Source organism: Poromitra crassiceps, assembly GCF_964638095.1.
Source record: "Poromitra crassiceps genome assembly, chromosome: 8".
Lineage (NCBI taxonomy): Eukaryota > Metazoa > Chordata > Actinopteri > Beryciformes > Melamphaidae > Poromitra > Poromitra crassiceps.
This window is the reverse complement of record NC_139629.1, coordinates 30,468,784-30,486,026: the sequence shown is the minus strand read 5'-3', so window position 1 is coordinate 30,486,026 and position 17,243 is coordinate 30,468,784. Positions and strand designations below refer to the sequence as shown.

General features: G+C 41.4%; 1 protein-coding gene across 2 annotated transcripts in view; it reads left to right on the top strand.

Moving 5' to 3' along the window:
• Positions 1-15,977, top strand: part of LOC310780827 (serine/threonine-protein kinase Nek6-like) — a 126,366-nt gene extending 110,389 nt beyond the window's left edge. For both annotated transcript variants that reach the window (XM_083641324.1, XM_083641325.1), the window contains exons 9-11: positions 6,702-6,796; positions 8,052-8,165; positions 13,500-15,977. In XM_083641324.1, coding sequence (XP_083497450.1) covers positions 6,702-6,796; positions 8,052-8,165; positions 13,500-13,610 — 320 coding nt within the window. In that variant the 3' untranslated portion in view covers positions 13,611-15,977. The remainder of the gene's footprint in view (positions 1-6,701; positions 6,797-8,051; positions 8,166-13,499) is intronic.
• Positions 15,978-17,243: the final 1,266 nt, after the last annotated feature.

Below are 17,243 nucleotides of genomic sequence, written 5' to 3'. Positions count from 1 at the left end.
CAAGACTGGGTTCGAGAGCAATAAGGTCCGAATGCTGCATCAACAAGTCGTAACAGCGTAGCCTGAAAGTTGACACACCAGAAACTCTCTCACCCTTTACACATTTTACTCGTGTTGGCCCAAAGTTTCCTGATGGCTCATCATTCACACCTGCAGAGAATGACACTGTCTATCTATGCTACTAAGATGCAAGAGTGCTACATCTGGTTCTTCAGCAGGTATATCAGAAGCAGCGGCAAGCAGCCCGTGCCTGGACTAGGTGGACTAGGTGGACTAGGGGGCTCATAGTTAGCGAATGTTGTGCGGAAATATTTAAAGCATGATGGATGGTGTTTGGCCTCACAAGCAAAGAGGTCTTTGCCTTTTGCCTGCCTATGAAGTCGAACTAGACCCATTTTATTGGCCCGTGATTCAATTTGCTCCCATGCATTTTCGTTGTTCTTATAAGATGAGAAGTATTCAGGTTTCTCAGTAGCTGTGTTTCCATTACAGTTTTTCGCAAAATAATTGCGATATTTCTACAATTTCGACAATGTACAATTGCGACTTGTAGGCGTTTCCATTGAAGTTAAGTTTGAGTGACGGCGCACACACCTGAACGAAATTCCCCGTTGCAGCAGCTGCCACAGTGATTACGCACGGGGATCTGCCCCAAATCCCGTCCCCTGCATGCTCAATGCAAATCACAACATGAAGTTACAACGCATATAAACGAGCCTGATTATCAATTCAAAAGAAAATGAGTGTCAACATATTGCTGGCTGCAGTGAATGCAGTGAGCGCGAGAGGCAGAGGAAAAAAGGTAGCCTACAACTGCGCGCACACAGACAGGCAGCCTGTCACCATGGAGCGATTTCTGTCATTAAACATGATCTATTTTCCCCAGCTCCGCTTTTGCACAACACTCGTCTTTCTGCTAGGTAGCGTTGCTTAAAAGTTTTCCAATTGCTGCGGAGGTTTTGCCACGGCTTATCGAACCGTTTCTCCCTCATTTTCCTTTCATTTTCCGCTCCGTTTCCAAAGGGGAAGATGGGTCACATGACATGCAAATGCGAAAAATGTGTTTCCATTACACTTTTGCGATAAACTGCTATATCGACACGTCTGAAAAACCACCTCATGAGAGCGCAAAAACTTTTTGCGATATTTGGGAGGTTTTTCGAAATTTACGTGTTTCCATTACCCACTTTCTATTGCGATATATAGATTTTGCGCATTTCTGAGAGTAATGGAAACACGACTAGTGTTGCGATGACCATTTTTGATCTCAACTTTGTCACAACAAATGTACTCTGGTGTAAAGATGAATCTAGCAGAACCCCCTGAAGACAATTTACAGGGGGAGCGATGCCACTGTGAGGTTGATGGTTCTGGTTCTATATCATCTACCAGAAGATGAAGATTGCCTGTAAAGTGCTGATAAAAGTTGCGGTGATAGGTAGGTAGGTAGGTAGGTAGATACTTTATTGATCCCGAAGGACCCAATACTTTCCAGGTCATCGGGGAGAGTTGTAGGGATCTGCTCACACACTTATTGCATACGGTATGGGGACTCATGTGACTGGTGGAGACGTCAGTTCCAGATTGTATGAAGCTGTTGTAGTTTTTCTGTAGCAGTTCCTTTGATTTTAGTGAGGAGTGTAAAATGACCATGATCAGACATGATGGCACATGAAGCATGCATGTAGCTGGACAGCATTTGTGGGCTGCAGGACCTACACTCTGTTTTCTTTTGGGCATACAAGCTTACTGTCTGCTTCCACCAAATCACCATTAACTTAAAGGCACCCTGTTATGACATCTGGACTTTTAAATCTGACTAGAAATATTGCACGGTCAGTTCTAGCTTGCGTGCCTTGCGTGCGTTAAGCGTAACTCCTTATTATCAGATAAGAGATGAACCCAGCTTCATCAATAAACTAGGTTCTTAATATGTTTACTAGCTCGCTAGTAGTACTAACTAGCTACTAGCTCTCCACCCTGTAGTAGAATTGTGGCCTGTTACACATCTGTATTGTGATGTAGTGTGGTGTGTAGCTGAGTTAGCTTCTTACCTTGTTTTTTGGAGGTTGAATACCCAGCAAAATACACAGTTGGCATCAGCGAAGGGGTTGAACTTTGGACTGAGGTATTTAGTACATGAACAAAAAACGTATATTTTCATAATGGCAGCACTAATTTGCATAGTAGCATGCCACAGATACATGTGGCTACTTCAGGAATAGTTTTATTATGATCCTTGACCCTCAAAACATGGGTCTAGACACCTTATTTGTTCAGTTATCTGCAATATTGGCTGAGATATAGTGAAAATATACTTTTTGGTGATGGTGGCACTAATTTGCATAAAAATGATATGTGGGACATTTTCACAACTTTTTAACATAGCTCATAATTTTTTACACAATTTTTCCAATCTAGAAATGCTGATTAGAAGTATATTTCCGGGGGGTGCATGATACCCCCTCCTTCCTACTAGACCAGGGGTGCCCAATACGTCGATCGCGATCGACCGGTCGATCGCGAAGGTAGTGTGGTTTATCGCATGGCTTTGAGGGGGTAAAAAAAAATAATAATAATTATAATAAAATAAAATATAATGCAGTTGTTTATTTTAATTATGGATCATAATACAATGCAATTGTATTGTAAAGTGAGAAAAAATAAATCATGTATTGGGGGAAAAAGTGATGCATCGATTTAAGATGCATCGATAATCGTAATCGAATCGAATCGTAGCCCTCTGAATCGTAATCGAATCGAATCATGTGGCCAGTGAAGATTCACAGCCCTAATGTCAAGTGGTTGTGGGACAACGAGAAAGTGTTGTGAGGTTAGTTACTTCAGGCTGGAAACGATGTGTGTGCGTTTGCGATGTTGAAACTGGACTGGTAGATCTCGGGAGGCTGGCTACTTGAAAAGTAGATCTTGGGTCAAAAAAGTTTGGGCACCCCTGTACTAGACTATAGCTCGTTGCTACACACTGAAAATGTCCAGTTTTTACGAAGATTTGGATTGTGCAATAAAGCAGGCCTGCGCTTGGTACTTTCGGCGGATGGCTGTAAAGCAGGGGTGGCCAAACTTTTTTGGTTGTGGGCCGCATACAGAAAAATATAAGGAGTCGCGGGCCAAACAATATTAAGCGCGGCAGTTTTCGTGGCAAAAAAATTGGACCAGAAAACCCTTGTGCCATCAAAAATTGAATTTCTACCTAAATAAATATGACACATCGTTTATTGATGCGCTCACCTATTACAATGGGTATTTCTGTATGTTATCAAATTTTCTTTTCCTGTGCCAACAGGTTAACACATTCACTGCCAACAGTTTTTCCAATACTGTAGGTAGCTTCTGCCAAGGTTTTTTTTGAGGATTCTGGCTCATCTTTCAAGAGCCGAGGATTATTTTCTGCTAGGACTTTGTGAACACAAAATATCTCAAAAGAACTAATAGAATGTGTGCTTTCTCTGTCTAAAAGAGTTAGTTTTTATCATGTTCTGTTATGTAGGCATTAGCAGTTGAATACAGCATGGTTTCAGCGTCTGAGAAGGAAAGCTGAGAAAAATGCATTTTTGTGAAATTCGATAGAACAGGCAGAACAGTCACTTTAACCATTTATTTTTGGCATCAGTGAGACATCAGACATCTAAACAATATAGTTCTGAACAGTAATTTCCTCCATAACAGCACCCCCACCCCCCTCTCCTTCAAACTCCTCCCTCCGTGGGTGTGTCTCTGGTGGCTTTGCAGCGTTTGTCACAGGCGAGTCTCTGCTGCCTGTCTGTGCTGCCTGGCTGCTGGCGGCCGCTCGTCGGGCGAGTCTGGATGGGGCTCGTTCGTTTCTGGGTTTTCGGTTGTGAGCTGGGATGAAGCTGCGTGCGATTCTGGGCTTTCTGCTGGTGTTTCAAAGTGTGTTGCACCCAGAGTCTATTTTTGGAATCCCCCACCGTTGTGCGCCAGCGCGAAAGCGTTTTCGCCAAACCATTTTCATGAGAATGGCTTCCTCACGCTTTTTCCTGGTGTTTTTGCTCGGCTTCCTCTAGTCTCGAGAGCACTGTCGCCACTTAGTGGGTCGGTAAAATAGGTTATACACATTCAATAGCTCCCATATTTTTATAGAAGATGTAAAAGGGTTTGATCCACGTCCCACCGTCAAAAAAAAAAAAAAAAAAATTGACGAGTTAACTCGTCCACAGCAGTCAACCGTTGTTGTTTTTTTGACGAGTTAACTCGTCGACGGCAGTGAACGTGTTAAGACAGAGATAATTTAACATAACATTAGTATTAAACATTAATTCAGTTTTTATTTTTATTTTTTTATAAATAGACCATGTCAGGGTGCCCAAGTATAACCCATTTTCAATGGTTTTAAATTGAAAAAACGAAATGGGGGGAATCCGTTTTTTTGTTTTTGTTTTTCAGTTTTTTCCCCGTTTTCGTTTTCGTTTTGTTTTAAACTTTGAAACAGAAAAACGGAAAAACGCTTTTAGCATTTTTTTTTTTTTTTTCTAAATTCATGGCGGGCCACTTAAAAACGGGCAGCGGGCCACAGTTGGCCCGCGGGCCGTAGTTTGGCCACCCCTGCTGTAAAGGTAACGGAGCCTTTTTCCCTGCTAGTCCAGAGTGGAGGTATTAGCAACCAGACTCTCAAAAGATTGTGCAGGGGGGGTACGGTGGTGCAGTGGTAAGCGCTGTCGCCTCACAGCTCGAAGGTCCTGGGTTCGATTCCCACCTGGGACGCTGTGAACGCTGAAGGAATGCGTGCCCGTCCGCATGTCCTCGAGTGCCCACCGCCCGGGTGGGGTCGTCAAAAGGGCCTTTCTGTGTGGAGTTTGCATGTTCTCCCCGTGCCTCCCGGGGGTTTCCTTCATATAGGAACCCCTTCACCAAAACATGCAATATCCTGGTTGCTAATGTGGTTCCTCCTCTGGTCATTAAGGGCGCCTGTTCGGAGGGAGGGGAACTGGTTGGAATAGCGTGAACCTCCCACGTGCTATGTCCTACCGGTGAAGCTTCCCCTGTCAGGTGAAAAGAAGCGGCTGGCTAACTGCCCATGTCTCGGAGGAAGCATGGAGCCAGTTTCGGCTCTCCCCAGATCGGCAGAGGGTGGAGTAGCAACCAGGATAAATAAATTAAATTAGCACTAATGGGGGATAAAAAAATCAGGGGGGGGGGGAATTTAATAAAAAAAAAAAAGATTGTGCAGGTAAAGACAAGAACCCCTAATGGGCTTATACGAGGTCTCTTACCTAAGAAATTAAACCAATATTAACACTTTCATCAAAGCATAGAATATAAACAAAAACAAGAGAAAAGAACAAACAAAAACAAAACAAACCAAAATAAAACATAAAACATGGCAGGATAACATGGCAACATAATGGATAACATTGCATTATATTCATTCTTTTGTGATGATCAACTCAATACATTATTATTTTTTAAACACAAATTATCGCGGCAGTAAGATGAGCGTTTTTGTTTTCACAAGATCGAAGAACTATTATTTATTGTTATTGCACAGGCACTTTGGTGCTAAGGATTGCCAAAATAAAATGCAAACTAAAATGTTTTGCTATTACAAATGTTACGGAGCTCAGCGTATGTCCGTTTTTATTCAGGTTCTCACAAGTTAAGTAACTACATTTTGCATTTTACATTAAATTCCAATCCAATTGGAGATGAGGAGAAAAATGAATTACATGCCGGAACAATCTTTTAAGTTCCATGAAGTGCTGACTGCAAACCGTCTTCCTGGCTCAGTCTTTATTCATAGTTTATTAATTACAACACACATTTCAGTGTTTAGTTTTGTTATTTCAGAGAGACCACATACTTGTCCTCGCTACAATACAAGCCACCAGTGCCAGATGCTCACAAGTCATTTTTTGCAAGTCCAAGTCAAGTCTGAAGTCTTTGGTCACAAGTCCAAGTCATGTCTCGAGTGTCTTATGGATGAGCGTTCTATCATCTGCTGCATGCCATCCTGTCTGCTTAGAACACTGCAGAGCTAAAACTAAAGAATTCAAAGCATGTACTGTATTATCCTCACTCCTTTATCTATTAGCATACATTATCAACATTGATTAGTTGATGTTATTATTAGTAGACATTTCGTTAATGTTAATGCTCCAAAGAAATATTAAATAAATGTTCACTAGTCCCAAATCTCGAGTCCGAGTTGAGTGTAAAGTCTTTTGAAGAAGAGTCTCAAGTCAAGTCTCAAGTTACTGTTACCCAAGTCCCCATCACAGGTCACAACACAGATTATTTTTTTTATTTTTTTTATGTTTTTCCCGATTTCCCTTCCCCCATTTTCTCCCCAATTGTACTTGGCCAATTTCCCCCCTGCTGCCCGGTCGCTGCTCCATCCTCTGCCGATCAGGGGAGAGCCGAGACTAGCATCATGCTTCCTCCGACGCATGCGCAGTTGCCAGCCACTTCTTTTTACCCGACAGTGGGAGCTTCACCAGTAGGACGTAACACGTAGGAGGATCACGCTATTCCGACCAGTTCGCTTCACCCCGAACAGGCGCCCCGACCGACCAGAGGAGGCGCTAGTGCAGCGACCAGGACAAATACTGGTCACCACACAGATTAAATGATTGTAGCAAGCAAGTTAAAAAAGAAAATGACTTGAGCAAAAGATATGTTGACCAAACTGAGACTTTTCATGTCATGTGTCTGTCTTTCTGTCCCAGTGGGGACACCGTACTACATGTCACCGGAGAGGATCCACGAGAACGGATACAACTTTAAATCTGACATCTGGTCACTGGGCTGTCTCCTGTATGAGGTAAACTCACAGCACGATCACCTTTACCATTTAAACTCCAATAGATTATGCAATTTAACAATAGCTTCATAAACTTGCATGATGTTTCCAAAAGAGCTACAATACATTTAAATAAATATGAGTTTTGTTTTGTTTTACCGTTGGGTTCCCAGATTGCGTCAATTAAAACAAAGAATAAGTGAACATAAGATTTGCATAAGGAGAAATGATAGAGATTACCCAATAGCAGTACTTTTCAATGACTTCAAACATGACATCTCATCATTCAGGTTCCAGGGCATTGAGAAAGTGACTCTGCCAGAGAGAGGTGGCAACATTGATGCTATTCTAAATAGGAGAGAAGTTTACTGGATTTATAATTTGCAAACTTTATCCCCCAAAGGATTGAACGATGAGATCCCATGGCATGTTATTCTCTAAGCAGTTTTGGGTATCAAATATACCTTGTTTGGTGAAGCATCCAAGATAAATGTTGCACACTTTTGAATGATTTATGAAAGCTGCAAGGCCGTCTTCAGCATCTGTTGTGCTACTTCTGTAAATATCATTTTAAATATAGTATGTGTGAATTATTAGGCATAATTATGTGTAAATTATATGTTGCGCTGTTACACTTGTTCAAATTTATCTGGGGTCTTTTTAAGGTGATATATGCTTACTGTCAATTATTGAGAGACACTCCCACAAGAGACTGATTGTCCTACACCTGTGAAGACAGGTGTGGAGGGGGTAGAAAGGGTGGAGCATTGTCTATTTAAGATCACTCTGGCAGAAATGCTGTCAAACACACTTCAAGAAACGTTGTGTATGATCAATAAAATTTGGTGATGCTGAGCAAGAGCAGTGTGCGGGATCTTCTTTCTTAAAGTGATACTTTCCAACACACCTGCACCAGAGAGAATTGGATGTGCGAATATCTCCTTTGAAATTGATTGAAATCGTGCAAATACGACAGCAACTTTTATTATCAAAAGACATTGTACAAACCAGAAGATAGTTCAGACATGAAACTGCTCACAACAAGGTCTGTGGATTATCTTGAGTAACCAGGTCATGATTTCTGGAAAGAGACATTGCTATTGGGTTTTTCATAAGTATTTTTTATTTATTTCATTTTTGGCGCTTTGAGCACCACAAGCAGAGTGCCATTCACTTCCATTGTATTCGAGAGAAGGCAGACATCTCTACGTCTATGGCCCATATCTCCAAAACTTTGCACCTCACACCAGAACGATCTATCTCTCCCCATCTCCAGATGGCGGCCCTGCAGAGTCCATTTTATGGGGACAAGATGAACCTCCTTGCTCTATGCCACAAGATTGAGCAGTGTGACTACCCTCCCCTCCCACCTGAGCAGTACTCTGAGAAGGTACAGTGTGACTACCCTCCCCTCCCACCTGAGCAGTACTCTGAGAAGGTACAGCAACACAAGAAGCTTCTTGTTGTCGTTGACACGGTCCATGTTCAATTCATAAAGCAGACTGGAGTCACTGGACATCTGGACGTAGCTGACTACTAACAATACGAATCAACATCAATGGGGTTGCTGTGTCCTTTCATTTGAACCTTCTCCAGTATGCTCATTTCGCACAAATGTTCATTTTTACAGCAAATTTTGATTTACTTTTAGTCATAGTCTTTTGACTAAAAACGGCATTTAGTTTTAGTCTAGTTTTAGTTTACTAAATATCATAAGATTTTAGTCGACTGCTGTAAATCTACGGTAGATGTGGTCGACTAAAATCTAACGGGCTTAGTTAAAGTGTAATTAATTCATTATTTAAAGTGTAACTAACCCCCAAAACACTTTTGTTCAGCTTTTAACCAATATATATGACTTTGGGGGTGATGTGTGAAGAATGCTGGTCAGAATTTCCACATTTGAGACCAAACTGTTGCCATTCTGCCATTTGTATCATTTTTCAGCAGCATAACTGGCATAAACGCCCTCTATGGGTGGAACACTGCTTTTTTTTTGCCCTCAAATGAATGGGAGATTTGGTACAACCTGACTTCATGTTGTCCCCAAAGACTATGGAATTTCAAGATAGTTACTCCCCTACTCCCCCTGTACCCTTTCGGCTCCTCACAACTCCAAGCCTATTCCCATGATGTCACTTGACCTGTTAATCACCTGTTAATTGATTACAATCGCCTGTTATTTTCCTACCAACTCCTATGTCACACAATATTATCAATAAACGCCACTATAATGATAAAAGGAAGGACATGGCATTGTGTTGCTGTAAATCATTCCCAACCTTTTTCATACTAAGGAGCCCTATGATGAGATTTGGTCTCTCAGATGCAAATCTGATTTTTTTTATGTAGCCTAGATATGATTTTGTCCAGAATTCCATATATCGTCGCTGTCGTTCCAGGACCTCGAATCTCCAAAACAGCAACTTTTCAGGAAGTTAAAAAAACCTGTTTGCTCTTAAAATACTGAACCAAACGTCGTCAAAGTTGGCACATGTCTTAATTATAGTTAGTTTCCCGCTGAATGTGTCATTACTTTATTAATATCTTACCTGGATAAGCTCAAATGATGTTGTTTATATTATCAGTCCGAGTTGGAAGCACTCTCTCCCGGCCAGTCAGGCGGGAGAGAGTCATATGCTCATGCACGAGCCCCAAGCTCCAGGCCGCGCGCAGCAGCAGCAGCAGCCCTCCTCGGCTCTCATGGCCGAGGCGGGGGCTTGGGCATGGGGTGAGAACAGTCTGACATTTCCGCAAACAAATCTCATCGCAGTTTAGCGCACATGTAAAATATAACGCTATACTACGACGTGACAATGTGACAAAGCTGCTCTAAACACATCGGCTACTATAATATATTTCCCTGCATCTCATACTGAGATTAGATCGGTATTGAGTTTGGACAGACTGAATGGCCCGAGGAGGAGGAGGTGGGAGCTCTGCAGCTCTGCCCTGCGCTGCGCCCGAGAGGAAAAATCAGAGGTGCAGTAACTTTTTAACAAGAATCACGAAAAGCCCCCAAACGAAAATTAAAAACCGATTTCATGGCGCGGTATATCGCAAGTTGGACGAGGGAATGACGTGGATAAATCTCGCATTGTGATTACATGAGCGTGAGAGCGGGGCGTTTGTCGTGACTATTGTGCGGTGCTGCGCTCTCGCGTCACTAGTCTCACGTAGTTAGACAAGCCGCCACACACATACATGGGAGAAAAATAATTACATTTCTAGTTTGCCACTGAATGGCCAAATTGATATAACTTTCAACCATTTTGAGCAACGCTATTTCCATACAGGCCACCAGCGTTGGCTAGTTGTTGATATTTATAAAGATATTGCAGCTCTCATATAAATTATTTTCGAGGCGGTGGGCAAACTGTAATGGCGTCGATTTCCTGAGCTGAGCACAGCCAAAGAGTATAGTATAGACAAGAGTATATGTCATTTCTTGTTTTTTTCCGTAGGTTTTTTCAAATCACTGTTTTGTTACATATCTGGGGGGTAAGTCCCCCTTTAAATGTTTCTCTAGAATTTCCAAACTCATTGGAAAGATCTAGTAATCTGATATTAAGGAATGGTATTAAGGTTTGAACGTGCAATACAGACACAGATTTAAATGTTTAACTTCTTCTCTTCTGATTGGATCTCTTTCCAATTCCTCGCTCCCTAACATTTTCGTCTAGTTTTAACTCATTGACGAAAATGAGTGCAAACAACTGAAATGTTTTATGGTCATCAGTAGGTCACGGGTTAGCTTGGTTCCAGCCTTAAAGGAACACTCTGCCCATTTTCAACCAGCTTTGTATCATTAGAACATCAGTAGTATATCAGAAAACTGTAAACTGTTTTGAAGTCTGTCATTTAATTTGACAGTTATTGAGTGTTAAAGTGTGGACCAGTGACATCACTGGTCCACACTAACTCAAATAAATAACTCATTAACTCAAATCAACTCTCAATAACTGTCAAACTAGATGAATGACATCAAAACCGTTTACAGTTTTCTGATATACTACTGATGTTCTAATGATACAAAGCTGGTTGAAAATGGGCAGAGTGTTCCTTCCGTAAGTTCTAACTATTACTGACACTGGTGGCCGTTAGAGTAACTGCAGGCAGCGTGTGCACGAGCTGACGTGCATACTCGCACGCGGCCAGCACAAGCACTGCAGCTGCCTGGCAACGGCAGAGGCGTTGGTTGCTTTGTAACGTTAGCTCATAAAAGTCACTTGAAAACGGCAACCTGGACCTCGAGATGGCCAGGAATGATTCTGGATGAATTAGCAGACGTTATTGTGGCATCTTTGGTCGTGTTTTGGCTTGCATTGGCTTCGGAGAAGTGGATACTCACGTTAGCATAAGCCAGGAACTAGCCTGCTCCCCCTATATTATACAGTACCGTCTAATGCCTGGGGTTGATGTGAGCTGGACGCGACCAAACTGAACAGTCAAACAATGTTCCATAAGCATAACAATAGTAACGGTAGGCATATTTACGACTGCTACATTCATTATCCACTAGGGGTGTCACAATATATCGTCCCACGAAATTTCGCGATAGTAAAACGTCACGATATGTATCGTTGAGATGAAATCTCATATCGCAAAAAAAAAAAAAAAAAATTTTTTTTTAAATAGACTAAGAAACGTCTTTGTTTGTTGAAGTTCAATGTGTGGAAAGTAGTTCAGTTGAACAAGTCTCTGAAGAGACACATGAGAAGTTATACAGGAGAGAAACCATTCAATTGAGTTTCTGGCAAAACTGTTTACTTGACAGGAAAAACTGAAGATGCATAAAAAATAGATTAAGAAAAGTCTTGTTGTTTGAGTTTGAAGAAAAACTGAAGATGCATAATGAGAATTTATACTGCTGAGAAACCTTTTAGTTCAAAGTAAATCTAAGTGACGGTGTAACTCATTCTATTTCAAGATAAGCCTTATCTCCAATCTCATGTTTTTTCTAGTTGTTATTGTAATAACAATTTCCCACAACAGCATGTTTTGTATTTGTGCATTTCAAATAAAATACTACTTTTCCAGTCATATATTGTCATTATTCAAGTTTAAAAAAATATTGTTAAAATCGTATCGTATCGTATCGTTATCGTGAACCCAGTATCGTGATACGTATCGTATCGTGAACTGAGTGTATCGTGACACCCCTATTATCCACACAAGACGGTAAATGTTATTAGTGGAGCTGGGTGGTAATTGATTATGTATATTAGTTAGCCGCGTTTAGCATCAAGCTAACGTTATGACATAGATAATAGGCAGTCTAACTGCAGTCAGTCAAACAATGTTCCATGACCATAAGCATAACGGTAGTAACGTTAGGTATATTTGCGACTGTTGCATTACTTCACACAAGACGGTAATGTTATTAGCTGAGTTTCTGACCAGGTGGTAAAAATCCATTAGCAAGCAGCTAACATTATCTGGCCAAAACAACATTACAGCAGCTACAAGCAACAAGGTCCCTCCATGAACTGAAAACACAGCCCCGACTCTAGTTTCCCCCCGACATCGGTCACATTGCTGCTGTCTGGCCAAATGGGCTTCACTAGATAAATATTTCTTTCTTTTTCTGTGTGAACTTTTTACTGGACTCTGTGTTGTTGGTTCTTTGCTTAGCTAGCAAATGTAACGTTAGCCGCTGCCTGTTAGCCTTCTTCTTCGTTGCTGTATTTCCGGCCGGAGCCAGTACAAGAGGCAGGCTTGTGAACGCGCAGAAGGTCACAATGGGTAAACGCAGAGAGACGCGGCTGGGCTCATTTATTAAGTTACATTCACTCAATGGTAATAAAAAACACTTTGTAAACATTTATTTCCCCCCCCAAACTTACAGATTGGACCTTTAAAACTCATTATATAAGGATTTTTCAAAATGTCTATGGAAGAAATGGCACGTGACTGTTCAGCTCTATTGGGGAGAAAATGAGGAAGGAATCAGAAGAAGAAAAGAAACGTGACTTGATGCATGAAGAGAAGACTTGAGACCTGACTTCTGCTGATCTTAAAGGTCCTTAACACATCGAGAGCGATGCGAATATACGGCACAGAATTGCGATGCCAGTTTTGACCCACCTGTCAATCACAGCCACACATGTGTACACGTCGGAAGAGAATTTCTGACAAATCGGCCGTGGTTCGAAAAAATCAACACCGCAATAACGCTGGGCGAAACTTCGCCGTCGGTATGCACGGTTGCATTGACTGATATAGGTTCGGAAAATATTATTGACGTGCGAATGAATCGCACGAAAAAAACGCTCCCGATGTGTAAGGACCTGTACTTTGATGAGTTGAAAAGGTTTCTAAATGTTGACTTGAGATCTTGTGTTTGTGTAAATGACAGCAGATGACTGAATTTAAATTCTGTTTTCCTAATTTGTATGGAATGATAGAATTTATTGAAGTTGAAACTGATTCTAGAAATCGAACTCATGATGATCTTACCAAGTGTTTATCCTATTAAAATTAAAAAATTATTGTTAAATTATTAAAACCATTGAAAAGTCCTAGATATTTACTTTTCTTTCAGATGTGAAATTGATAGTGGACTCTTTATTTGTTCTGACTTGACTTGCTGTTCTACATTTAAACACACACACACACACACACACACACACACACACACACACACATACACACATAAAGCAAAAAAATAAAATCCAATGCTGACTGCTAATGCTAATGGGAACCTCTCTTCATCCCACCGTAGCTACGGGAGCTGGTTAGCATGTGCATCAACCCGGAGCCAGACCAGCGGCCGGACATAGTCTTTGTGTTGCAGATCGCCAAACAGATGCACATGTGGACTGCCAGCACCTGACCTCCTCCCATCTCAAACAGATGCACATGTGGCCTGCCAGCACCTGACCTCCTCCCATCTCAAACAGATGCACATGTGGCCTGCCAGCACCTGACCTCCTCCCGTCTCAAACAGATGCACATGTGGCCTGCCAGCACCTGACCTCCTCCCATCTCAAACAGATGCACATGTGGCCTGCCAGCACCTGACCTCCTCCCGTCTCAAACAGATGCACATGTGGCCTGCCAGCACCTGACCTCCTCCCATCTCAAACAGATGCACATGTGGCCTGCCAGCACCTGACCTCCCATCTCAAACAGATGTACATGTGGCCTGCCAGCACCTGACCTCCCATCTCAAACAGATGCACATGTGGCCTGCCAGCACCTGACCTCCTCCCATCTCAAACAGATGTACATGTGGCCTGCCAGCACCTGACCTCCTGTCCCAGTTGACAAGTCTGAGGCAGTAAAGTGTTTGAGATTGTATTACACAGAGGTCAGGGGGAGACTGTGGAAAGACTTTGAAACGAGTGTTTCAACTTCAAACGACCACTTATTGCTTCGTATGGAGGATTTGAAGAGTTGCATCGTGGGAAGTGGAGGCGATTAAACGCCGGTGATTTCCGTGACTGCATTTATGGTGTCTTCGCTGGCTGGAGGTAGTCAACGGCGTCTCACTCTATGGTGGTGTCACAGACTTTTCTACCTTTATTTTGTGTCATTTCACAGGGATTTATTCCAAATTGATGATAACTTGTGTTTCAGGTAAAGCTTGTGCAGACTAACTCGGTGTCCTTGCTCCTGGATAACACTCGCACACTATATGCAGATGACTTCATGCAGTTTTCTTTTACTCCATTAGTTAACTCGTATTTAGAACTAGTGTTTACCTTTACGTTGCCTAAAATATCTTTCTTATATTTTGCATATTATCATTGTTTTCAATCTTGTTTTTTGGCCTTAAAGGGATACGCCACTTTTTTGGAAGTTTAGCTCATTTACCACATCCCCCCCACATAACCAAGATACACCATGCCTTACCGGCACTGTCCGCTCAGTTTACAGTGAGCTACAGTCGTGAAGTTAGTCATTATCGCCATAGAATGGAGGCTAATGGTACAGCTGTTAAAAATCTGCCAAAACACACATCTCACTGCGCCAAAATACATGTTGTGCTTCGGGTACTCACCACACGATGAAATGTTAATCCAAAATGCACATAATCTGTATTTTTGGAAGGAAAAGAGGTCGGCGGCCATGTTTGGAAAGTAGTGCCGCCTACCTCTTTTCCTTCCAAAAAGACCAATTATGTGCATTTTGGATTAATGTTTCATCGTGTGTTGAGTACCCGAAGCACAACATGTATTTTGGCGCAGTGAGATGTGTGTTTTGGCAGATTTTTAACAACTGTACCATTAGCCTCCATTCTATGGCGATAATTACTAACTTCACGACTGTAGCTCACTGTAAACTGAGCGGTAAACTTCCAAAAAAGTGACGTATCCCTTTAAGAAGGAAAGAGAGTTTCATAAACCATCCCGGGTGTAGTTTGCTCTTGGTTGTAAAAGTACCTTCAAGAATCAAGGAAAATGAGTTCGTACTAAAAGCACAGACAATCCTGTTAAAGAGGAACCTATAACTTGATCATCATCAATATTCCTGGAAACCCCAAGAAATGCCACAATACTTGTGTCAACAATATCTTTTGTTGAGTCTGTGTTATAAAGTTACACACAAAGTGGAAATGAACCAGCAAGCTCGATTTAGCCAAAATGTGAAATGGGTGTATGTTTCGCTCTATTGATAAAAGTACAAGTAGTATATGTGGTGGTGGGTGTTGCTTTGTTTGTTCTGAAGCTGTTGCATATGATTGCAATTTTCTGTGATGTAAACAAAAAAGTCCATTTACGATTTTGTTCAAAGTGTTCAGTTTATATTTGCAAATATAGACGAGTTTTTACTGTGAAATTGTAAACGTATAAATGAGATGGCAGCATACAAAACCTAAAAAAAGAGAAAAAACGTGCCATGTAGAAAGCATATCTGATGGCACAGTGCCTTATCACACAGCATATCATCTTATTTCAGTGTTCTTATAGCAACTTACTGTATACAGATTATATACACAGGAAGGGGGAAGATATGAGTTCACATTTAGTTTAGACAAATCTGCAAAATATATCGGGGCTAATTAACTGCCTTGTACACATTTTGAGAGCTTCCATCTACTGTACTTATTGCATTGTGACTTTAAAGTATTGCGCAATTATATTTTTACCAAATGTACTTTACTGTGCCGCATAAAATGGACTTTGGTGATTTGTGTCGAATCACGTTCAAGTGTTTCCTCATTGCATTTGTAGTAGGTAAAACAATTTATGAATTAAAGTTGGAAAAATCATGGATGCTCTCTTGTTTTCACAAATGAGTCTTGTTCCCTTGTTTTTCAAATGAGGACGTATGATTTACACTGTCACAGGGGTGCCTCTACGTCCACGCACGTCACACGCCGTGTGTAGCACCAAGTGCCAGAAGGGGCATCTAAAAACAGTCTAATGATCATGATTCATAATCAATAATTAAATATGATAGCTCGGTCTCTCTCCAAATGCAATGTTTTTAACCTCATATCGCTGAGGATGTCTTTTTTTATATTATCTGTTGGCCATTTTTGATAGGATAGCTGCTATCCTATCAAATAAAGGCAAAAATGGCACACACACACACACACAAAATAATAGGGGTGGAGCCGAATCCGGTATTTGGAAAAGCCCAAATACGTGTTTTTTTTTGTTTTTTTACAAATTTTTTATTTATTTCAAACATATTTGTGAAATTCTTTGTTTTCTCTCCCTCTGTGTGTCATGGATGTGTAACTAGCCTGAGCTTTATGGGTTTGTTTGTGTGGCTGAGTGGTGAGTGCAGTTGTCTCTATTCTGATAAACTAGGGATCAAAACTCGCTGTGGGAACCCTCCTTTGCAGTATAGTTTATTGAACATTTATGTTAACACTTTAGTATCCTCAAATTAATTAGAAGTGGAATAAAAACTCAAAGAAGATTGTTATGCCATGCAACTCTTAGCAACCAAGTTGAATTTCATCCACTAGGCATAAATATTACATTTAAAAAACAATGGGAAAAAAACTCTTTTATAGACGGTTTTCACCAGCTGCAACCCCACAGCACTTCCTTTTTCTCAGCTTCTTCTTCTGTGTTTTATGGCAGTTGGCATCCTTAAATGTTGCATTACCACCACCTGAATTGTATCAGCTTCACAGTGCGAACTATTGACAGTGTCCACTTTCTCAGCTATTCAGGGGAAAACACTGACATAGCCTACTTCTATTTCTATTTTTTTATTTTTCCTATGTAAACGTTTAAATGTAAAGATAGGCCTATGCGTGCAATAACGTACTGATAGTCAGCTTACTCTGTAACATGTAGCTTTTATTAGCCTCTCAGGCTAGCTCCGGGACGCGATCTTTCTTTTCCCATGATGGCGAAGGCTAGGCGAAGGCATGACCCGCCCCTCTTTGCCTCTAATTGGCTGACTGCACTCGGCTTCTCTCGCCTGCTTCCCAGGCGAGCCAGAAGTCATCTCAAACGAGCCATTATAGCCTATACTTTCATTCAATGTCACGATGCTGCGG